Source organism: Sceloporus occidentalis, unplaced genomic scaffold (assembly GCF_023333645.1).
Source record: "Sceloporus occidentalis isolate IW3139 unplaced genomic scaffold, rSceOcc1.0.p SCAF_112, whole genome shotgun sequence".
NCBI lineage: Eukaryota > Metazoa > Chordata > Lepidosauria > Squamata > Phrynosomatidae > Sceloporus > Sceloporus occidentalis.
Window position 1 is genome coordinate 79969 of NW_028317092.1, and position 26035 is coordinate 106003.

General features: G+C 41.3%; 1 protein-coding gene across 1 annotated transcript in view; it reads left to right on the forward strand.

The window, feature by feature from the left end:
* Positions 1–22912, forward strand: part of LOC149282555 (myotilin-like) — a 91649-nt gene extending 68737 nt beyond the window's left edge. Inside the window, exons 8-15 of the mRNA XM_089498056.1 lie at positions 425–632; positions 8469–8634; positions 12632–12765; positions 15199–15340; positions 20607–20834; positions 21681–21702; positions 22313–22524; positions 22750–22912. Of these exons, the coding sequence (XP_089354182.1) occupies positions 425–632; positions 8469–8634; positions 12632–12765; positions 15199–15340; positions 20607–20834; positions 21681–21702; positions 22313–22524; positions 22750–22912 (1275 nt within the window). The remainder of the gene's footprint in view (positions 1–424; positions 633–8468; positions 8635–12631; positions 12766–15198; positions 15341–20606; positions 20835–21680; positions 21703–22312; positions 22525–22749) is intronic.
* Positions 22913–26035: the final 3123 nt, after the last annotated feature.

Here is a 26035-nt window from a genome sequence, read left to right on the forward strand (position 1 = left end):
AACACATTTAGATTTGAGTTTGGGTGGTTAAAAACCACAGGCTGATCCTCCCTTTGTATAGAACAATGCAATGCATTTGTTTGTTTTGTATTGATTGAAGAACCATAAGACCACAGTAGAGAACAGCTGCAGGTATATATATATATAGTACTTACCTCAGGTAAGTACTATATGTATGTACTGTCAAAACCAAAAATATTTAACTTGGAACATTTTAGGGAGTTTGTTCCTGTGTCTTTGCCAGAAGGTGTAATACTTATATTTAATTAGAATATTGCACTTCACTTTTTTGTAGTTTGAGTACTATATGTATTTTGAGTACTATCTATCTATCTATCTATCTATCTATCTATATATATATATATATATATATATTAAAGCATGCATATTAATGTACTTTAATTTTTTGTTCTTTTTTTATCAGGTTACTGGTCTACCAAATCCAGATGTTACATGGTATCTAAATGGAAAATTGGTTCAAGCTGATGATTTACATAAAATGATAGTGTCGGAGAAAGGAGTCCATTCCTTTATATTTGAAGTAGTCCGAGCATGCGATGCTGGATCATATGAATGCATAGCTACCAACTGTGCTGGACAAGCATCATTTATATTACAGCTTGATGTAATTGGTAAGACAATTTTCTATTTATTTATTTGTGAACATAATTTTCAATAGCCCACTATTACCCTCTAGCAATACAAAATTCAATAAGCATTGCATATACTATATACAATAAATTATGATTGAGAGGATCAGACCACAGGAGCAGAGACGGCTACTCCTCTGTAAAGTGACACATTTAAATCAGGTTCAGGGTAGGTAGTAGTCTGCCAAAAACAATAACTCAGCAAAGTGTCTACCAAAGCAGCGATCAATTTTAAACGATTAGACAGTGGGTGCAAGCGGTAATCGGGCATAAACGATAGAGGCGATGTAGAGTCCAGGCAGCAATCAGGGGTAATCTGTTAAACAGTCAGAGATCAAGAAACTGGACAACAGATAAGTCCAAGTACAAGCCAGGTCACAACAGCGAACACAGGAGAATTCAGTACCTGTAGAATTCAGCTGAAGGAGCCCAGGATTCTTAGGCGTGTCCAAAGAGACCTTCTTGGAAACTTGTTTATTTTTTTAAAGGGCTCCACAATCTTGCAAGAGGCCAAATATCTCACAGTGGCACTTATGACCGATCTCTGGGATGGTCACAGTGGATCCTAGGGTGGGTTTTCATTGTTGCTGAATACCTCGCAATCGAGGCATTTCAGCGACACCACTGAAGCTTATGAGGCAATTGTTTAATTCCATGACATGCTAGGACCGTCATCGGTCATTGCCTGATCGTTTTCTGTGACGTGCCTGGCACATCATATGTCGTTAAGAGGTTAAACTTAAACATGGATTAGCTAACACAATTTGCCATTGGAACATAGGAGTGATGGTTGCTAATAAAAGGCCCCTGTACACCTATGAAGATATTCCATTAAAAAACATCCGTTTCTACACCGAGTTGAAACATTGGACATTTTGAAGTACATTATTGGTATCTGATTCTTTAAAAATGTTTTATATGGTGGATACCTCAGAAAGGGGGGGAGGGTGATATATGGTAGGGTTTGGTAAAGTTAATGTTATAATACATGATAATGTTACTTTAAGTAGAAGAGCAAATTTTTGGGTGGGTTTTTTGTTAAACTGTTTATTTTTTAAATTTCTCGTTATTAATTCATTCATTTTTTTCCTATAATGGTTGATTTCTGTGTGGTTATGGGAGTTAGCAAAATCGATGGTCTTCTCCATGTATGCATGCCTGGATGAATCCGTCCAGGGTCCATACCTCTGTGACAGATCTGGAGACGCAAATTGCAACTGAGCAGAGTGTAGTGGGGGCAAGTAGTGGAGTGGAAGGAGATAAGACAGTTGGGGAACATGCACGTAGCTGTGACAGTTACACGTGGTAGCAGAGGGGGAGGGAAGAGGAAAGGTTTATCTAGCTCTGACCTTGTGCAGCCTAACAGATTTGCCTGCTTGAGTGAAGATGTTGGATGCATCAGCTCAGGAGTAGCTGTACTGGAGGAAGCTGTTCCTTCTTACAGCCAGGGAAGAGCCCCTCTAGTATGGGTGGTGTTGAGAGAATAAGAAAGGCTAGACAGGTTGTGGTGGTAGGGGAATGTATAATGAAAAGAGTAGAAAGGGTAATCTGCCGCTGTGATCAGCTCAACCAGACAGTTTGCCGTCTCCCGGGTGCTCGGGTCCGGCATTTTGCTGACAGAGTGGATGGATTATTGGGAGGGGCTGGGGATGCCCCAGCTGTCTTGGCCCATATTGGTACCAATGACAGTCAGTGGAAAATGGAAGGTCCTAAAGAATGATTTCAGGGAATTAGGAAGTAAACTGAAGAAAAGGTAGTATTCTCAGAAATATGACGTGTGCCACGCTCAACAGTAGAAAGGCAACGGGAGATTAGGGAGGTCATGGTGTAGGAAGGAGGGTTTTGGCTTTTTAGAGCACTGGGCTGATTTATCACATGTGTACAATCTTTATAGCCGTGATTATTTGCACCTAAATGGAAGAGGGTCTTCTGTGCTGGGGGACAGGATGGCTAGAAGGTTGGAGGGGATTTTAAACTAGTGGTTACAGAAACTAGAAAATGGAGATAGCACGGAAAGGAGAGGAAAAAGCAGAAACTTTAAATAACTATTTTCCTCAGTATATATTAAGGAGGAACCTATGGCAATGAATTTGCAAATAACTACTGCAAAAAAACTTGCAGACAAATTGTGATTGGATGACTCAAGACAAGGTGCTGCAGCAACTAAAGAAAGTTAATGTCAACAGAGCTCCAGGGCCTGACGGTAACTATTCACCCACGAGTACTTAAGCAGCTGAGTTGCACCAGAGGATTGGAGGAAGGTAGATGTGGTTCCTATATTCAAAAAGGGTTCCAACTCTTTGCCTGGAAATTATAGACCAGTGAGTTTAACTTCTGTGGCTGGGAAAGTATTTGAAGCGTTATTAAGGGGTAATATTCAGGAATTCATTTGGAAGAACAGTGTTATTTCCAAAAATCAGCATGGTTTTATGAAACATAGGTCATGTCAAACTAACTTAAATGCATTCTACGAAGAAGTTAGTAGAAGTGTAGATCAAGGTGTTGCAGTGGATGTAATCTACTTGGATTTTGCCAAGGCGTTTGACATGGTTTCACACAATAGGTTAGTATTCAAACTGAAAGAAATTGGTCTAGATGGAAATTCTTGTTCTTCGGTAGAACATTGGCTTAGTGATAGAGTACAGAGAGTTGTCATAAACGGTAATTTTTTAAAGCTGGACAAAAGTGCTGTCCCTCTGGGTTCTGTTCTGGGACCAATTTTATTCAACATATTTATAAATGATCTTGCAATAGGCATTGAAAGTCATGTTTCCGTGTTTGCAGATGACACTAAACTCTGTAAAGTAGTACAATGTGAGCAGGATATTACTTTGCTACAGAGGGATTTAAATAGACTTAGTTTAGATAAATGGTACCTAAAAGGGGATATGATAGCATTATATAAAAATATTCGGGGCCAATACAATTAGGGAACCTCCAGCAAAGAAAACACCTGAAGCAGCCGCCCCTTGGACAGAATATGCCCCAAAATGATGATCAATACCTGCCAGAGTGAGAAGCCAACAAATCCATCTCGCTAAAGTAGGCGAGGAAACCGGAAGAAAAGGTTTAGAGTAAGAAATCAAAAGTTGAGAAGCTGAAGCAGGACGAATGGGATGAGTAGAAGCAAGGTAAGTACGAAGACATCTAGCGATACAAAGCTTGGGATCCTCTCTAAGATAAGGATAACAAAAAGAAGTAGAAAACGTTTTAGTGCGTCTGTGAATCGAAAAATGTACTCCTTCTGGAGAGAAAGAAATGGCACCAACCTCTAAAGCTCGAATGTCAGATAAACAACGAAAGGAAAGTAAACAAAGTAACATTGTAAGTTTCGCGGATATTTGACGCAAAGTCAAACGTAAACGAATGGGGCCTTCCTTAGAGCCAATATGCCCGCTAGAAATGGCCGAACAGAATATATTAATGGAACGTTAAGATTTCCCTAAGGAAAAAGGCTCAGCTAAAAAGTTCAATATTAAAGCTACTGGGGCTGAATGGGGATCAATCTGTAGTCCCATATACCAAGTAGACCAGAACTTCCATGCTGCTCTATAAGCCGGGTGTGTACCTGGAGCCCAAGAGCCTCTGAGCAAATCTCTAGCATCCTGCGATAGTTCTTGGACAGGGAGAAATGTCCAGAAATTGTCCATGCAACTAAGGAGAGACGGCCTTCAAGAATCAGAGGATGGGACCGACCTTCCGGTCCCCGAAGAACAGAAAGGAAAACCGGATCGACATTTCCAGAAGAGCTGGAAACCAAGGTTGGGAGCTCCATAGAGGAGTTACCAGAATCAAGGTTATCTGTTGGATCACCCTGGGGATTACAGAGAAAGGAGGGAAAGCATATGTTCCCGACACTGGCCAAGTTTGTAAAAGGGCATCCGTTGCTAGAGCTTCTGGATCCGGGAGCCAACTTAAAAAATCTGGTGTCTGATGAATTGTGCGAGATGCAAAGAGATCCAGTGTCAACGGACCCCTGTGATAATCGAGGAAACAGAAAACACTTCTGTGCATCATCCAGTCGCTGACATCTCTCCAATTTCTGGAAAACCAATCTGCGATTTTGTTCTCCACACCCGGAACATACTTGTCCAACAGAGACATGTTTCTTTCTAAACAAAAATGGTAAATTTGCTTTGTCAAGTCCATCAAACCTTTTTATCTTGTTCCTCCTAGACGATTTATATATTGAACTGCAGAGAAGTTGTCCATCCTCAAAACAAGACAGCAGTCCGAGCCATCTTTTACCAAACTGCGGATGGCGAAAGAACCCACAATGAGTTCCAGGTGATTGATATGTAGTGTGCGTTCCTCCTGAGACCAACAACCTCCTGTGGCCTCCGTGAGAGATCCGAAGATAGCTCGGCCGTTCCAAGCTTGCATGTGGAAAAGCCACCTCTGAAGTTCTTGACACACCTCTTCCGCTCAACAGATGAATGTACAAGATGCTGCAGGCTGGGAGTAGGGAAGCTAAGCAGAGTACAGGAGAAACATAGCAAGCAAGGGGGACAAAGCAAGAAACATAACCAGACATTGGTACAGGACATAACAAAATAACAAAGGACGGAGAACAAGGCAAGGAACACAGGGGATGGAGTAAAAGCTAAATCCCCAGACGTCTTTTTTCATAAGGTCTCGTAAGAGATGAATGCTTCCGTTTTGAAGTGGTGATAGGTGACAAACACCTTGAGAGCCCGTAAGTTGATGACTGGGCGTAAGTGGACCGTACATTTTTTACCAGAAAAATAGAGCTGACAAAAACGGGTGGGTAGAAGAGACGACAATTCTTTGTCCATGAAGTCAGAAGCAGGAGCAGTTCTAATCTATTAGATTTATTCTGTCATCATTTATTCTGCATAACCCATTGGGGTGAGTTACGTTTATATTTACTTCTGTCGCTCTGCTCACTGTTGGTGGGTTGCACCACCAATACCTGTTTTTTATCTTGTTGAAGTGTGGGAGTGTTGTAGCGCATGTACACTTTTACCTATTGTTCTTTTATTGATTTATTTATTATTATTATTATTTTATTTATTTTGTATTAATAAGTCTGTACACTCACTACTTCACATTGTAGCAGAGTGTAATTTCTTCAGTGTTTTTCCCATGAAAAGATATAATAAAATATTTACAAATATGTGAGGGGCGTACTCACTTTTGTGAGATATTGTAAATAACTCCAAATGTAAGAGAGTTGACCTTATTCTTCATCTTGCAGCGGCAGGGACACATCTCTTTCTGCTTCGCGATCACCTGTAACAGCTGCCACCATGATCAGGCATTCCCTTCCGGGTCGCGTCACTGCTGACGTCACCCGGAAGGTCATCGGAGGACAGGATATCCCCTGTAGGGTCTGTCTAGACCCTGCTTTGATATCCAATCGCTCTGATGAGGCACTGATCCCAGACACTGTGATCTCTATGCATGTCTGTGGGGACTTGCATGGAGATTACAGTGTGATCAGTGCAGGGGGATCACAGGGAGGAGAGTGAGAAACCATGCTTTTTACTCTTCTCACATGCTGAAACATGCTGATGTCATTGTGATGTTCTTGTGGTGTTCCTGGTCTGCAGTAGTCAGTACCTATAAAAATGTGGTCCAAGGAAGGAAAAGTGGTGAACAGGGTCATGGATGGCAATGTCTCATTGATGCACGTAGGTGGCGAAAGCTGGCTCATGTGGTCAAATCCAACAGAATACTGTAGCTCAATTGTTGAATATGTTAACGCTGGTTCTGATAGAAAGATGTCAGAACACACAGTGCATCGCAGTTTCTTGCATATGGTGCTGCGTAGCAGCAGACCAGTCTGGGTTCCCATGCTGAGTTTGTCCATTGCCAAAAGCGCCTACAATGGGTACATGAGCATTAGAACTGGACTACAGAGCAATGGAAGAAGGTGGCGTGGTCCAATGAATCTTTTAAATTTAAAATGAATTTCTTTAACATCACGTGGATGGCCAGGTACATGTTTTACCTGGAGAACACATGGCACCAGGATGTACTATGGGAAGAAGACAAGCCAGTGGAGGCAGTGTGATGGTTTGGGCAATGTCCTGCTGGGAAATTTGGGTCCTGCCATTCATGTGGATATTCCACCTACCAAAGCTTTGTTGCAGACCATGTACACCCTTTCATGGACACTGTATTCCCTGACGGCATTGCCCTCTTTCAGCAGGATAATACACCCCTCCACAAAGCAAAAACTCAGGAATGGTTTAAGGAACACAACAACGATTTCAAGGTATTGACTTGACCTCCAAATTCCCTTGATCTCAATCCAATCAACTGTAAGAGCAATTCTGGGCATCTTCCCACTGTGCCAAATGGCCAGGCCAGCCTGATTGGTATCATCAGCATCACTTCTTCACGTGGATGGTGCATGACTGCATTAAGCATAATCCCTCACTTCTGACAGCCCTATACATTTCTATAATGCTGACCATTCAGTGCCCAGCTGTTGCCCATGATCAGAATCCTGTTTTAACCTTAAAACCTTTTAAAAGTGTGGCTTGTGAGTTGATTATTTGGGATATAATACAACCTTAGCTTTGGTTTATTCTTCTTTAAAACTTTAGCTGTTTCTAAACCCTGATACTGGTGAGTACTGTCTCAATAGGATGTCCTTCCTATAAGACTACATAGACTGTAGTGCCATGTAGGAGTGTGTGCTTCTGTGCAAAGTAGGCTTCAATAATAGTCTCTGAGGCTCCTAGGCCCTACCAACCAGTTCAGAGTGTCAATTGACTGGGGCATACAGTTCTAGAGTAGCAATATCTTTAATCTAGCAAACACATTATCTCTTAAGGGTAAAACCAGTTAAGTCATGGAAACGAACAGGTTTAATGGCATAGCTAAGCAGTCAGCAAATGTGTTGAAGACCCCAAGTGCATCCTTATAGATGATATGAGCCCAGGAAATTGTGTGGATAAAATCCATTTCAAAGGACCTCCTTCTAGACCAGTGCAGACCCAGTGACCTGGATAACTTGTCAAGCAAAATAATTCTGGAGAAGGTGGAGGCAGAGCTTAATGTTTCAGTCTAGTGTCTGCTATACTGACTGACAATTATTTCTAAACATTCCTGTTAAAAGTGACTTTGTAAAAATTATACACTATATGAAAAGTCGTAGATATGCACCCCTCCCGATTATTGGGTTTAAAAGTGTTTCAGCCGCACACTGTGCTAACAGGTACATATAATCAAGCACATAGGCAAGCAATCTCCATAGAGAAAAATTGACAGTAGAACTGAAGGTAATGTTACTGCTACAACATACAAATACATTTAACACAACCTGGCCAACATCAGTGCCTGACCTAACTAATGTTATTTTGGCTGAAAGGGCACAATTTCTCACAGACACACTCCAAATCTTGTGAAAGGTCTTCCCAGAAGAGTAGATGCTCTTATAGCCAACACCATATTAATGCCCATGGTTTTGGAAGGGATGACCGTCAAGCTCATATAGGTGTCCACATACTTTTGGTCATATAATGTAGCTGTAAACCGGCAGAACTAGTTCAAAAGAAAATGGTGAGATGTTTGGAGGAGGCCATTAGATGGTAGTAGGGAAAACATTGAATGTCAGAAGCTTAATCATTCAGCGGGGCATCTGACTATGCAGAAAGGAATTTCATGATGATAATCAAGACCTTATTACCCCTGACAAAGGTACCAGTTTCCATGCTACATAAATGTTGAACATTGTTTTAAAAAATAAAAGTCTCTGTGTAATTTTTTACTTTTGCTACAGTAAACAAATGTTTCCCTAGCCTTTATGTATTTCTTTCTTACAATGTATGTTTATTTACTATTTAGCACAGGAATGCAGAACACCTCCTTTCTTTATCAAGAAACCAGCAGCAACAAGAGCATATGAGGGAGACAATATTCAAATGGAATGCCAAGTCTGCGCAAGGCCACAACCAACTATCTTGCTGAAAAAAAATAATGAGATGCTACAGTACAATACCGATAGGATAAGGTATAAGTCCTACATGGTATAAATAGTGTGCTAGGGGGGATTAAGGCATGTGCACACTGGATCATGTATACAGTGTATCTAGGCATCACAGGCTCCCACGTAAGAAAATCTATAGCTTTGGAAATAGGTCTCCACAACAGTGCTCTCTTGCACTGCACACTACATACATGTTCTTAACCCCTTCCTGACAATGGCTGATTTTATTTTTTGTACCCTTCGTGACAATGGCTGTTTTACCATTTCTGTTCTGCTCGTGTTAGCTGTAATTTTCTTCTTTCCTGTTTACTGAACCCACAAAAGTTATATATTGGTTTTATCATGACAAGAAGGGCTTTCTTTAGATGTCATAATTTGTACCATATCATTTACTATAAAAAAAAGTATAAAAGACAGTGAAAAATTAAAAGAAAAGGACTTTTTCTGACTTTTACTTGAAACATCTTTTACTCATCTATAAAAGATCCTGCTAAAACCTGCTAAATAGATTCTATTATTTATCCTGATTTTAGAAATACCCAAAGTTTTTATGTTTTTTTCTGCACATTATGGGGCAATAAGTACAGGTAGCATTTTGCTATTTCAAAACCATTTTTTCCAAATCTGGTAATTCTTTCCCCATGTGGAATGTGGGTATCTTTGAACCCGGCCAATGCAATTTACCCCATCAAACACCCCAGGGTATTTCAAATGCTAGTATTTTAACTCTTTCCATGCACTAATTCTACTACCAGTCTTTGTCAGTTTGCAGTAGTATATTTTTTGTGTGTATTTTTCCCACACCTGTATAAATTTACAGGTCCTGGTATATATCACTTCCAAACACCACAATATGTGTTCAGCAACATCTCCCAAGTACAGTGATACCACCCATGCATGGGTTTGCCTGGCTGTTTTGGGACAAAAGGGCCACATTAGCTCCTGGTATATGTCACTGGTACATCTTTGAGCATGGCCAATTTAATGTGCCCATTATTTTTGAAAACTAGACACCCCACGGTATTTCAAATGCTCCTGGTATATGTCACATAACACCCCAATATGTGTTCAGCAACATCTCCTGAGTACAGTGTTACCCCCATGCATGAGTTTGCCGGGTTGTTTGAGAGGCAAAAAGTCCGCATTTTTCACAATGGGACATTGTTGAACCCGGCCAATTCAATTTACCCCATCAAGTCATACATTTTTTTAAAGTAGACACCCCATGGGCATTTAACATGCCAGTATTGTAACTCTTTCTGTGCGGGAATTTTTGGAAGATATAGTGCTAATTTTAGGACTTACTCATAAATATATATATTTTTTACATATATACACTAACTGGCCACTTTATTAGGTACACCATGCTAGTACCGGCTTGGACCCCCTTTTGCCTTCAGAACTGCCTTCATTCTTCGTGGCATACTTTCTACAAGGTGCTGGAAACATTCCTCAGAGATTTTCGTCCATATGGACATGATGGCATCACGCAGTTGCTGCAAATTTGTCAGCTGCTCATCCATGATGCAAATCTCCTGTTCCACCACATCCCAAAGGTGCTCTATTGGATTGAGATCTGGTAACTGTGGAGGCCACTGGAGTACAGTGAACTCATTGCCATGCTCAAGAAACCAGTTTGAGATGATGTGAGCTTTGTGACATGGTGCATTATCCTGCTGGAAGTAGCCATAAGAAGATGGGTACACTGTGGTCATAAACGGATGGACATGGTCAGCAACAATACTCAGTTGGTACTAAGGGGCCCAAAATGTGCAAAGAAAATGTCCCCCACACCATTATACCACCACCACCAGCCTGAACCGTTGATACAAGACAGGATGGATCCATGCTTTCATGTTGTTTATGCCATGCTGACCCTGCACCGTTCTTCCTTCTAGCCTCAGTTACTTACTTAGCTGACAGGAATGGCACCCGGCGTGGTCTTCTGCCATAGCTCATCAGCTTCAAGGTTCAACGTGTTGTGAACCTATCGTTTTCCGCATACCTTGGTCGTAAAGAGTGGTTATTTGAGTTACTGTTTCCTTTCTATCCTCTTGAACCAGTCTGCCCATTCTCCTCTGATCTCTGACATCAACAAAGCATTTTCTCTTTTTTTGGACCATTCTCTGTAAACCCTAAAGATGGTTGTGCATGAAAATCCCAGTAGATCATCAGTTCTGAAATACTCACCCCAGCCCGTCTGGCACCAACAACCATGCCACGTTAAATCTCCTTTCCTGCCCATTCTGATGCTCAGGTTGAACTTCAGCAAGTTGTTCAGCAAGTTCAGCATTGAGCTGCTGCCATGTGATTGGTTGATTAGCTATTTGTGTTAGCAAGCAATTGAACAGGCGTACCTAATAAAGTGGCCAGTGAGTGTATGTGTATATATATATATATATATATATATATATGTATGTATATATATATATATATATGTATATATTTTATTATTTTTTTATTTTTACATGTTTACATGTTTTTTGTTATTTTTTTTTGTTTTTTTTTCAAATTACATGGTTGAATGCAGAGCCAGAGTTCTCAGGAGGGTCTGGAGATACCCTTTTGGAAACTTAGGAAACTTTTGTATTTTTTTAGAGGATGCACCGCCATCGTGTGCGTGGCAAAATCTCTCACAGTGAAGGTTGTGACCGTTCTCTGTAGTGGTTACAGGGTGTCCTGGGGTGGGTGTTCGGTGTTGCTGAATGCTTCGCTATTGAGGTATTTCAGTTACACCATTGAAGTTTAGGAGGTGATCGTTGGTCGCCTCCTAAACGCTTTTAAAATGGACATCCACAGCCATATAGTGTATGGCGGACATTGACGCCCCGAGGAGGGGCCAGGACTGATGCTTCGACATCGAGGCATTACAGCAACACCGTTTGGGTGAAGAAAGCGAACGTAGATTGCTTTCTACACCCGTTTAAAGCCATGACGGTCCCGTCAATATTGATCCAGTCTGTATGAACGTATAAGGCTACAGGGTGATTGAGCCCTTACTGAGACAAGCCTAATGAGGTAAATAAATCTATATATTGATATCCATTACCTTGAATATTATTTCCTCTGGAGTTGTGGTTGAAGCACTGGGAGGTCGAGCAAAGTAGAAGTTTTGAAATGCATGTGTTGTGTGCCAAGGAGTAACGTTTCCAGCAATAAGTACAATTTTTTGCTTACCTGAAGCCCTTTCTTGCATATCAACAATTCCCAGGGAGACAGATCTATTAAATATAAAGAGAAATGAAATACAATTTTACTCTGTAACAAGTGTAATTGCTCATTTCCCAACTTTTTTATTCACCTTAGAAGCAACCATGGTATAGAGAGAACCAGTTCATTCATATTCTCCCCATAGCCTGGACAGTCTCATTTTGGGACCATGAATGTATGCATGTGATACATATGAGAGTATGTAGTTATCTGTGTACATTTTTGTATATGTGGCCACATGTACATGTGGAACAGAGTCATGTACAGCCATGTGGCCTGTTGCCTTCCTCTCTATATCATCAAATTACCCTGGCAAACCGTTTCCTACTTTAAAGAGACAGACACGCATACATATACCCCCACAAATTACCCCACTGCCCAACATGTGGCTGTAGTCTTACTTGCACATGGTACAAGTTACCATGCTCTTACCATAATCCTGCTGAGCATTAACGCACTGTAGACATAAATGGCCACATAGATGCAAAACATTTTACTGGAATGCAGTATTATATGAAGCACACTCTACTAGATTCAATGGATGGGGAATCTGATAACCAATTGCAACAGACACGCGTGGAGCTGCAAACTCTGTTTTTAGAAACATATGCTGCTTTAAAAACCATTATTTATAACTATATATATATTTTGGATGGCATGCAGACTTAATACAGTCTAACATAAGCAATTTAATTTTTGATACATGCTTAGATTAAGAGAAGGGGAGGGAGAGCATAATCAAGATGATTGCACATAACTTATTCTAGACTATTGTTTATTTGTCTCATAGCTTATCTTTTTATTTTTGTAGGCTACTTCAAGAGAGTAATGGACAAATATATCTTTTTATCTATAATGTGAAGAAAAGTGATGATGGATGGTATACCATATCAGCTGTCAATGAAGCTGGAGTGGCAACCTGTCACGCTCGTCTTGATGTTTCAAGTAAGAATCATATTAAAGTCACAATGTGACTGGATGCAATGTCTAGGTAAAATATATGTGTGTGTTGGTGTAAATGGGTATCTTTTATATACAGTATGTCACAAAAGTGAGTACACCCTTCACATTTTTGTAAATATTTTATTATATCTTTTCATGTGACAACACTCAAGAAATGACACTCTGCTACAATGTAAAGTAGTGAGTGTACAGCCTATATAACAGTGTAAATATAACACAACACACAGCCATTAATCTCTAAACCTTGGCAACAAAAGTGAGTACACCCCAAGTGGAAATGTCTAAATTGGGCCCAATTAGCCATTTCCCCTCCCTGGTGTCATGTGACTCGTTAGTGTTACAAGGTCTCAGGTGTGAATGGGGAGCAGGTGTGTTAAATTTGGTGTTATCACTCTATCATACTGGTCACTAGAAGTTCAATATAGCACCTCATGGCAAAGAACTTTCTGAGGATCTGAAAAAAAGAATTGTTGCTCTACATAAAGATGACCTAGGCTATAAGAAGATTGTCAAGACCCTGAAACTGAGCTGCAGCACGTTGGGCAAGACCATACAGCGGTTTCATAGGACAGGTTCCACTCAGAACAGGCCTCGCCATGGTCGACCAAGGATGTTTATTGCATGTGCTCAGAGGCATATCCAGAGGTTGTCTTTGGGAAATAGATGTATGAGTGCTGCCAGCATTACTGCAGAGGTTGAAGGGGTGGGGGGTCAGCCTGTCAGTGCTCAGACCATATGCCGTACACTGCATTAAATTGGTCTGCATGGCTGTTGTCCCAGAAGGAAGCCTCTTCTAAAGATGATGCACAAGAAAGCCCGCAAACAGTTTTCTGAAGACAAGCAGACTAAGGACATGGATTAGTGGAACCATGTCTTGTGGTCCGATGAGACCAAGATAAACTTATTTGGTTTAGATGGTGTCAAGCGTGTATGGCGGCAACCAGGTGAGGACTACAAAGACAAGCGTGTCTTGCCTACAGTCAAGCATGGTGGTGGGAGTGTCATGGTCTGGGCCTGCATGAGTGCTGCCGGTACAGGGGAGCTACAGTTCATTGAGGGAAACATGAATGCCAACATGTACTGTGACATACTGAAGCAGAGAATGATCCCCTCCCTTCGGAGACTGGGCCACAGGGATGTATTCTAACATGATAACGACCCCAAACACACCTCCAAGAAGACCACTGCCTTGCTAAAGAAGCTGACGGTAAAGGTGATGGACTGGCCAAGCATGTCTCCAGACCTAAAACCTATTGATCATCTGTTGGGCATCCTCAAACAGAAGGTGGAGGAGCGCAAGGTCTCTAATATCCACCAGCTCCGTGATGTCATCATGTACAGGTTGTACACTCACTACTTTACATTGTAGCAGAGTGTCACGTGAAGAGATATAATAAAATATTTATATATATATATATAAAAATATTTACAAAAATGTGAGGGGTGTACTCACTTTTGTGAGATACTGTAGTTTATCTGACCAAAAGTATGTGGACAGTAGACGTGTGCAGACGGATGATTCAAATACATTTTTTATTTTGTTTTTGGTCCATTCGTCTTTTGACAACTATTTTTTTCCTGTCTTTTCAGTTCTAACAAAAATAAAGGGCATTTAAAATTCAGAAACAAAATTTGTTGATACTCAGACTCCCGTTCACATTCTCTTACACTCTCATTCACATTCTCTTACACTCTCATTCACTTTCTCTCATGCTCTCTCTGAATGTCTCCCTACCTTTTCCACTGACCGATTCTGTGTCCCTGTCTTCTTGACATGCAGCTCCACTTCTTCTCTTGCATCTTTTTGTTCTTCTGTCTTTGTTCCCATTTCCGTGGACATGGTGTCCCGGTGAACTTCCGCAAAGAGCGGAGCCTCCAGACACACTCTTTCCCCCGATTAGTTGAACGTACAAGAGGATCAATTTTCATAAATATAATATTTATCATCACTAATATGTAAAAAACCAAGTGAATTTAAAAACTGCTTTGGATTTCTGTAATATCATAGGTGACACTGTAGAAAAAAGAAATAATGAATGTTCCGAATGCGGTAAAACCTCACACAGGTTTTTCATGTTTTATAAGGCCACAATTGTCTCTTACACATTGCATTGTTTTTAATACTTCCAGGTTGAGGAACCTAAGCGTTAATTATATATTTTGGGTAGGTGGGATACAAACTATTATTGTTTTTTTAGGAGACAATGGTACATACTTAGGTAGTTAATATCTAAAAAAATCATTGCAACCATTACATTGGATGCACCTTAACATTTTAATAATACATATTTCTGTTGGATCATTACAGTAAGGACTATATTATTCCTTAGAAAGTTACACATCTTATTTTCATAGAATATTTTTGATATATACATTCTGTATTTGGTCTCAAAATCACGTTTCATTCTTTTTCAGCTCTTCTAAATAAACAAGTCCCAAATGTTAAACAAATGAGAGTTACACCAACATTTGGCAAGTATTCTACTTTGAATGGAAAAGGACAGAATATGCAATCATCCATTTCTCTGAACACAGAACTTCAGAATTCATTACCAATGTATGCTGGACTTTTAGAAAGTGAAGAACTATAAGCTACATTTTACTGAACAATGCATTCAAATCCAATATATATCCAATAATTATATTCAGACTATTTAAAAAAAATAGTGGCTTGCAAGACATGATAGGACAAAGATGTCAAGACAAGTGTAAACAACATTTTTAACAATTATTGAGACGTCTTTGTATAATGTAGTAAACATTATATCAAACATAATATAACATACTAGAAGATCAATACCAAACTTTATTAACATAGAGCTGGATTCAGTTGCCTGAAATGAATCTTTGTTATAGGAATAACAATTGTGTGAAATACTACTAAAAAAAGGCTGCTTAATTAAATATAACCCACAATGTTTTTATAGGTATCTGCTATTCTGCTTGTAATTATTATTAAAATGGTTTTAATATGAAGAACATTTAAACTTAATTTATGCCTAGGACAGCTTTTTGTAGAAAACACTTTTAATGATACAGTTGACCACTGTTTAGTTTTAGCAGTTGTTGCTTCTTTGAAAGCATTTCATGCAAAGTCTGAATGGTCAAGTAACAATTTAATACTTGTATTAGCCTTTTCTAACATGATTGAAAGTAAAAATAAAATATATTGTATTTTTGTGTGTAATTGTGTGATAAAACATTGTTTTACAAAATCACTTTATTTGCATGTATTTCATTATAGGACTTGTATTGTATTTGCCAGTTTTTGAATATTAAATTGAATGTGGTTGTTTAAGTAAGTTTTTTCATCTCAAAATATGTATGGGTACATAAACATATTTAAAAGCAGGCCTGATTTTCTAAAGCAAAAAGTACCAGATAACAGAAATTTGGAAACAAACAATAGAAAATAATTTCACCATTTATAGCTCAAAAAATTATGGATCAGACTACATGTTTCAGTAGAGACTCAGATGGAAATATTGGAGGAACAATAAAAAGAAAAATACATAGTTCAACAACATCTGTTATAAAAGTAAAATGATTACACTTTATTCTAATACACTAACATGACATGACACACTTAGAACCAGCTCAACCGCTAATAAAATGTAATTGATCAGGGTTACTGGTACCCGTATGCTTACTAAAGATAAGACCAAATCACAGGAACTCAATCTCTGGGGTAGATTAGAGAAACTTTAAGAGATCTGTGGAGAAGGAAGGGTTAATGGACCTCACAAAACCTCATATCATCAGAGAAAAATTATATAAAAATTCTGCCTACACCCTATACGTTTCATTCTATGTAACTTCCTCTGGGGTATAGAAGGTGGAGTTATAACACACAAATAATTTATAAACTATATATATATCCCCCATTCTTCAATTCCATTGCAGTCAATCTCGAGAACTGTTACTAATCGCCTTAAAATGATTTTTCATCTACTTCATGCCTTAGCTCTCCTTAGTCTCCAGTAATAGGGAGCATTACACTTTAGAACTGAAGCTAATATACCACGATCATGGGCATTGGATTGCATCAAGCCACATGATCTGTAGTCCATCCACCATCCAAGATGGCTAAATGGGGTCTCCAAGAGCTAGTTTGTCTTATTAAAACAAAACCATGCAAATAGAACAGGCTAAGAAAAACAGGCATGCATTCTAAAAGAAAAATTAAGAGAAAAACACTTTGATATTACCGTATTTGCTCGAATATAAGACTCTCTGAAAAATACCCCTCGTCTTATATTCGAGGTCATCTTATATAGCCTCAAATAGCGGTCTGACTACAAGACTAAGATACAGATCCCCGCAGTGCTGCAGAGGACCTGGATCACCAGCATGACTTGACCTTCCGGTGCTCCACCATTGATGCCCCAGCAGAAGTTCCGGGTAGCTGCGGTGGTTGTCTGCACACATCACTCAGACGTTCACTGGCTGCCAGAGAAGAGGATTCCCCGCAGCCTGCAGGAGACCTGTATCCTTCTCTCTGGGAGCCAGTGAACGTCTGAGCGATGCTCACAGACAACTTCTACTACCAGGAACTTCCAATGGGGCTTCTACGACGGAGTGCCGGTGTCACATGACCTTCCGGTGCTCAGTCATAGAAGCCCCAGAGGAAGTGCCGGCAGCAGTGGAGGTTGTCATAGCGCATTGCGCAGACGTTCACTGGATGCCCCCACTAGACACCAGAGAGTCTGAAGCACCGGGGACAAGTCTGGGGATGCATTGGTAAGTCAGAGGGGGGTGGAGTGGCATATAGGGGGTATAAGATAAATCTGGGGTGCAGACTGGCATATCTGGGGGAAGAGTTACATATCAGGGGGGTATAAGGCATATCAGGGAGGCAAAGTGGCAAATAGGGGGTATAAGGCATATTAGGGAGCCAGAGTGGCAAATGGAGGGGTATTAGGCATATCCGGGGGCAGAGTGGCATATGGAGGGGGTATGAAGCATATCTGGGGGCCAAGCCAGGGGGCAGATGTGTATAACTGGGGGGCAGGTTGGCAAATAAAAGGTAATAAAAACAGGAAATGCATTTTTCTCAATCATAGTTTTTATTAAATATAAAAAAAATACTTTATATGTGAATTCATATTTACTAGTAAAAACTTTTTTCCTATAGGGTAGTCTTATATTCAGGCTTTTTCTTTTTTTCCTAAATTAATTCAAATTTGGGGGGGTCGTTTTATAATCAGGACCGTCTTCATCACAGAAGTGGGGGCAGTGGACAGAAATTCTCTATTAATGGAAAAATAAGGTGAGCCAAAATAATATAAATAAGTGCTTATCTTACCACTAAATACACAGTTGTGCAAAAAAACAATTCTATGTTTTTACATATCAGTACATAATAACAATCATCTGTTTCTTCGCAGGCCTAAAATAAGGTAAATACAACCTCAGATGAACAACAACATGACATATTACACCATGTAATTCAACAACAAAAAAAGCCTCGATGGAGAAGCTATGTGTGAAAAACTGAGTACACCCTTACTACTTCCGTAGGAGTTAAGATGCAATGTAGCTGTTTGCTGCTAGTCAAATTAAATAATCAAAGATTAATTGATCATCAGTAAGTGTACATTCAGGTGGAAAGACATCTACAATGACCTTAGAGAAGAAATTGTTGCTGTCCATCAATCTGGGACGGGTTATATGGCCATTTACAAACAAATTAAAATCCATCATTCTACAGTGAGAAAGATTATTCAAAAGTGAAAAATATCAAAGGCAGGATAGATGTCCCATCAAACATTTGACAACATCAGTGACAACCTGAGCCAACTTCAAATTCTTAGCAACAAAACCCTTAGAGTCTAAAACTAAAAGAAAAACTCTCCTCATGCAAAACAGCCGCTTCCCTATCAGGGTAGTCACAAAGCCAGGGAAGCATCGCGTCCACGATCACTGGGGACACTCCCTTTACCAGCAGATTATCCTTCTTATAACATTTCAAGTAAGGGTGGCTGCTGCTACATCCGGTACATTCGTACCTGAATTCGCATCCACTACCCCACATGCATTGCCCGTCATTAAACTGCCAGCAGATGCCTTTCTTGGCAGCAACAGCCCCCGAAGCACCACTCCGAAAGGGCTGGGAACCTGACCTAGAGGTAGTCATAACCCTCAACCACAAAGCAATCTCCTTCTTGTCCCAGCAAAAAGACGGACGAACGCTGCCAAAATTGTTCATCATACCGCAACCAAGCAATACCCCCATACGTCCTGTAAGCCAAAATAGCAAAAGCCTGAAAACAATTGCTGAATGTACACGGCAACTCTCTGCACCGGAAGGACAGGACACAGAAGAAGAAGAAGAAGGACAGAGGAAAGGTAGGAAAATAGCGGATTATTAAGTGTGTGAGAGTGATGGGCGTTATGCTGAATGTTTGTGAATGAGGGTTTCAGATCGCATGGATGTCATACTATCCCCTATAGTATGGCATAAGGAGGCTGTAATCACATTCTTATCATGCCCAGATTCCAGCATGTACTGGCTGCCTAGGTATGATAGGAGTGTGATTGCTGTTATCAGTTATTTTATTTTGTCCAACTTTTGGTGTGTTAACAATACTTTTATTAAAAGTAAATTACACACCAAAATTTGACAGAAAAATTCAATAACACTATTAATATATATATATATGATTGCAAATCTAGCATGTGCTGGCTGACTTTGCATGATAGGAGTGTGATTGCTGTTTGCAATCATATATATATATATATATATATATATTAATAGTGTTATTGATTTTTTTTGTCTAATTTTAGTGTGTTACTTTTAATAAAGTATTTTAAAGTTTTTTGGGGTTTTTTTCTTCGGTTTTGGCCAAGCGAATGCTGAATTTTTAGTTTTAGTCCAGAATTTTCATTTCGGTGCATCCCTACTGTATACTAAGCCAGTCATTGACGTTGTAGGCCTACACCACATCAATGTTTGGCTTAGTATATAGTGATAAGGGTTTTACTGCAGTATTGTCAGTGTCTGGCTCAATGTATAGGCACACATTGATGGTGGTACAGCGTAATCCCTAAGTATATAATGATAGCAGTTATCCTGTACCCCTGTCAATGTATGCCTAACCATAGAAACTATGCAGTTTTAAAGTGTGTGTGTGGGGGGGGTGCCACATACAGGATCTGCCACAGGTGCCAAATACTCTAGGTACGCCCCTGCGTTGTGTGGCAGTCAGGCCCAATGGCCATGCCTCAGCTCTTCATCCCACCCCTTTTAAGACGTGGGACGAAGAGCTGAGGCATGGGCATTGGGCGGCGTGGTGCGTGCACGCCGGCCGCTTTAATTTCATTAGGCGCCGGTGGAGTGACTGCCGCACCACGGCCGCTTTCAATGTCGCTCGCAGCCGCTTTGGTGGCGCAATGGGCCACTTGACTAGACTTGTCCCCCAGGCCTTAGGCTGCCAGCCCTCCCCTGGTACTACACGGTATGAGCCGATGTCTACATTTCTCCTCCTTTTCCACCTTTTTAGCATCCTCACCCTTCAATGGTTTGTCCAAATTAAAACACTCCAAAGGAAGCAGGGAAAACATTTAAATGTATTCCCCCCTTCCAAATCTTGTTCTTCACCTCACTCTTCAGATGGGCCCTTTATAACATTCATACACCTTACCCCTAGCAAAATCAGACAAACGCTCAACCTCTTTCTCCTTAACAACCGGATGAACCGTAACCACAGTAGCCGAAACCGGAACCCGGCCAGCCGCAGATTGTGGTCCTGAACCTGCCAACCTAATAAACTGTCGCAAACCTTCCAACACTTCCACCCGAGTACAACTCCTATCACTACCAGCCCCCTGAAGCGGAATCAGCACCCACCATTAACCCCGAAACAGTTTGGGAAAAGGGAAGAGGAAAAAGGGGGGCAGAAAGCCCTGAAGACTCACCGGGCTGGGGGGCTGTGCCACTGCCTGCCACGGGTCCCGCCGGGGTCACATGTCCAGGAGCACCAGCTGAAGAACTGGGACCAGCAGCAGCAGCATCCTGATGTCCATGAGCGGGCAGGGAACCAGGACCCGCTGTAGAAAGCCTCTGGTTCCATAAATGAGTCACGTGTCATGCGAGCAGGGGCTCAGAGCCAATGACAAGTAGCATCCCCAGCATCAAGCTCATCCAGAGCACTCCAGGAAGCTGCCACGGACACAACACTGGCAACAGGGGATGGGGAGCGTGCAGACCGAGGCCCGGTAAACGAACCTCGGTCCCGTGCGGGACTCCAAAGCAAAATCATCCCAGTGCTCTAAAAACCCAAAGCCCTCCTTCTTACCCCAAGCCTTCAGCCATGCATTAAGCTCCCTAATCTCCCGCTGTCTTTCTGGTGTAGCTCATGGCACAGGTAGTATCTCTGAGAACACTACCTTGGAGGTCCATTTCCTAATCTTACTCCTTAAATCCATAAAATTACCTTTTAGGACCCTCCATTTTACACTTACTTTTCCTTTGGTACCAATATGGACCAGGACAGCTGAATCCTCTCCAGCGCCTCCCAATAATCTTTCCACTGTGTCTGTAACATGCCGAACCCGGGCACCCTGGAGACAGCAAACCATTTGGTTGCTGCGATAATAGCCACAGATTACAATATCTACTCTATTAATAATAGAGTCCCCTACCACCACAACATGCCTAGGCTTCTCTTTCTTCTTGATCCTCTCTATGCTAGAGGAGCTGTTATCCCAGCTGTTAGGGAGAACAGTTTTCTCCAGCAAATCCACTTCTGAGTCTGCCTGCCCAACATCTTTACTTAAATGAGCAAATCTGTTAGGATGGAGAAACTCAGCCCTCTTCCCTCTCCCGCTACAACCACGTATAACGGTCACCCAAGTGCTTAATTTCCTTCTGACTGATCTTCTCCCTCATTGCTTAGTGACCCAGCTAAGTTCTGCTCAGTGAGCAAAAGACTCCTCTCAAGGTTCTCAATATCTCTTAGAGTTGCAATATGCCACTCAATCTGAGCTTCTAGAGAGGCCACTTGCTCACATCTGCCACAGCGATATGCACCCTGGAACTGCCGTTCCAAGCAGGCATAAATGAGGCAAGATGTGCACTGAGTGAGATCTCCAAGCTTGCTTACCACGTATGGTGCAAGTGTAAGTCCTTACAAAAATGAAACACTGAATTTACCTTTGTTCATTTACTCCATGTGCTGCACTAACTGCTATGGATGAACAAACTGCACACACAAAAGCACACTGACTTGTGTATAAAAAAAATAAAGTTTATTATTATGAGCAAGTGCTACAATTAGCGCTGTATCTTCCCAAAAATCCTGACATGGAAAGAGTTAAAATACTAGCATTTCAAATAACCAAGGGGTGTCTACTTGGGGTAAATTGGAGTGGCCAGGTTCAAAGATAGGGCATAGGCACAGACTGACCAAAATTGGAAAAAGTGCATTTCTAAATGTGGCCTTTTAGTATAATGTGTGTGTTTGGGGGAGGTAAGATGATGTAAAAGTTTCACTAACTTCTATTCTTGCATAATTCAACTTTTGTCAAGCATGGAGGCCCCCTCTTACCCCATTCGGAGGTCCTCGTGCCGTACCGAGGTCCAGGGCCACCAGCGTCTCCGTCACACGGAGTGGCAGACAGCGACCTCTTCGCGGCGCGGCCACACTGGCACGCAGCGCGGCTACACCGCCGTGTATTAGACCGCAGCCCCCTGGTGGACGGCGCATGCCGCGTCCTCCACACACGGATGCGCCTCCAATAGTAAAGGGGCGTGGCCAAGTATTTAAAGTTGTAGCGTCTCCATAGGTGACGCTCAGGTGAATGAGGAGAGGTGGTTTACTCCACCTCTCTTCTCCCGAGTAGGGGATTGGAGGGTAGTTAGACTGGGGGGAGGGACATACACCTGCCATCCCTATATAACCCCAGCAGTTCCCACACACAGTGCTTATTCGTTAAGCTGTATACCTGTGTGTTACCTGCTCTGAGTACTGTGGACGATACCTGTTTCCTGAACCTTGCATTGAACCCGTTTCTGATTGCTATCCGCCTGCCCCGACCTTTGGACCGTGACCCTGACTTCTCTTCTAGATTTGACCCTTTGTACTGCTGCCTGGACATTACCATCTGCTTCCTGCCCTACGGAGCCTAAGCCAGCCTGACAACTTTTGACTATTCTTACTGGACCCGAACTCTGCAGGCTCAAAAAGCTTTTAACTTGTTAAAGCATAAGTGTGTTACTGCTCCTATCTTCACTACTCCTGATCTTTCGCTTCCCTACATCCTAGAGGTTGATGCTTCAGAGCAATAGGAGCCATCCTACCCAAAATACAGTGTGATAAACATCATTTATACCCTATAGCTTATTTTTTATGATGTAAGTGAACTGCTAGCCATGAAAGCCGATCTGGAAAAATTTGGTCATTTGTTAGAGGGTGCTATTCATGTGGTGATAGGTTTCACAGACCATCGTAATCTTGAAGACATCTGTAGTGTAACAACCACAACAAGCCAGGTGGGCATTGTTCTTTTCTCGTTTCCAATTCCAAGTTACATATCTACTACTTATTTCTTATCTACTAGTATTTCTTACTCTACAGTTTATGGGTATGATTCGTTCTGAAGCTTCTTCTGTTTCTGCTTTGCCAGAGACTTTAAAAATGACTCCTAACCAACGATTGTTCTTTAAGAACTCCATGATTTCCATACTCCCTAAACCAAGACCAGCCACCTTCAGTATAGTCATGACTGGCAGGTCAAGGTGGGACTGTTCTGTGAACTGGCCTTTTGTCTGTTCTATTGACCTCAATTGTCTCCTTTCCTGCCTGCACTTGCTTCCAGTATTACCATGTGCTGACTTTGCATACAACAACCAGGCTAATAGTACCACAAACATGCCCCATTTGAATGCTAATTACAGTTTCCATCCCCCCGCATGCTCCAAGATCAACCGTGTGTTTCCAATGTTTCCAAGATCTCCAAGTGTATTACACTGTCAATTCAAAACTGTCAGGGGAATTCTTCAGAAGGCTCAGGCAGTTTATAAGACTTATAAAGTGGGTAATAAGGTATGGCTTTCCACCATTAACGTATGCCTGTCCCTTCCAAGAAGTTAGCCCCAAGATTAGGGCTGCAACAACTAATCGATAAAATTGATAATAATCGATAATGAAAATTGTTCTCAATGAATTTAATTATCGATTAGTTGAATCGATTTCATCTATTATAAGATGAGGGTTTTTCCAGAGCAAATGCTCTGAAAAATACCCCTCGTTTTATATTCCGGTTCATTCAATGTCACTCACAGCAGTTACTACTTCCCAGTCCCTCCCTGCAGTCACACTGATCATTGGCCCAGGCTCTTTCTGCTTCCCAGTCCCTCCCTGCAGTCACACTGACGATTGGCCCCGCCCCTTTCCTTATAGCGTCCACACTGCTCACTAACTCATCTAACAATAAGTATAAAATTAATATTTGGGCTGCTGAAAGTTAGGGGGGTGGGGGTTAATTTAGAGGCAGTTATGGTTAATGGGGTGTTTAGGGTTAATTTAGGGGCAGTTATGGTTAATGGGGTGTTTAGGGTTAATTTAGTGGCAGTTATGGTTAATGGGGTGTTTAGGGTTAATTTAATGCTGAGGACTGATAGTTAATTTAATTAATTTGATAAGGTTAACTTAAGGTGCAGTTAGAGGTAAAGGGGTACAAACTAAAGGGGATCTAAATCCTGGGGGCAGTTAAGATTAATCCTGTGTTTATTTATAAAAGTATTGTGTCAGTGTGCTGTGAAGGAGTCTGTGAATCTATGAGGGCATTATGGCATATCTGGGGGTATAAGGCATATCTGGGGAGGACAGAGTGGCGTATCTGGGGGTATAAGGCATACCGGGGTATAAGGCATATCAGGAGGCACAGTGGCATATCAGGGAGTATAAGGCATATAGGGTATATAAGGCATATGTGAGGAGGGCGGAGTGGCATATCTGGGGGTATGTGGCATATCTGTGAGGCAGTGTGGCAAGCCTGAGCTCAAATGTGTATAACTGGGGGGGAAGGCAGGTTGGGAAATAATGCATTTTCATCAAAGTTTACTTTTTATTATTATGCTGTTTGTTTTTAACATCCTGTTTGTTTATTAAATTATTTTAAATAAATGAAAAAATAATTTATTTTTTTACCCGATTAATTGAAAAAAATAATCAGCCAAATAATTGATTATGAAAATAATCGTTAGTCGCAGCCCTACCCAAGATACATCAGCTTCTTTTCTATTAACATCTTGGTCTGTTGTGGTACTTCTGGATCTCCCTGCTCGCTACTGGCTACATACTGTATTTCCTATATCACTTTTGAAATATTGGATACCTGGTCCCTACCCTTCTCATTATGTCAAAAGAGGGGCGCATAAACATGTGGGAAAAAATAATAAAGAACAATAGTGTAATGAATTCCAAAAAATTAAATAAATGTATTAATTGCACTCACAAAAGTGACTTTAAAAGGAGGCTCATCAGAAAGAACTTTGTATCTTCTTAAGGTCTGCAATATAGGTGAGAAACCACAAATGGTGCAGTAATTTCTTGCAAATGTTTAATAAAGAAAAAGCAGAACAACTTACAGACAAGTTGGCATAACGGCTATGTTATGCATATAAGCGATAGGAAGAAAAAGTCTAATAAAGCTCGTTCTATAGTGTAATCGAGTGGGAGGGCAAGGTGAAGGAAAGTCATCTTCACTCCTTTCTTTGGCAGCGCAGTGGCTTACAGCAACTCGGATCCATAAGTAAAAAGCACCAAGACAAAGACAATCATCAAATAAATAATATTACAAAACTGTCACGTACAAGTAGTTTGGAGACTCCGTGGTCAGGTAGGACTCCAGGACAGAACAGTTCATACAAGCCGAGGTCAGGATTCCGGAGAGCAGGATAGTCGTATAACGTAGCCGAGGTCAGGATTCCGGAGAGCAGGATAGTCATATAACGTAGCCGAGGTCAGGATTCAGAAAAACAACGAAGTCAGACGAGCCAGGACAAACACGGGAAACAGTAATCAAAACGCTATCTGGGAGCTAGCACAAGGCATAGACAACCATCAGAAGGCAAGGCAATATTGAACTGAGCAGGTTTCAATAGTGAATCGCAGGGGAAGTACGAATCTCCTGCCAAAACGTCATGAGGTCACTTCCGGTGTCCGGGACTCGCGGCCATCATGAGTGTGGCGTAACCTCCCTTCATATAGCCATTCGCTGGCACTGGACGCCGTGTACCCGGAGGTCT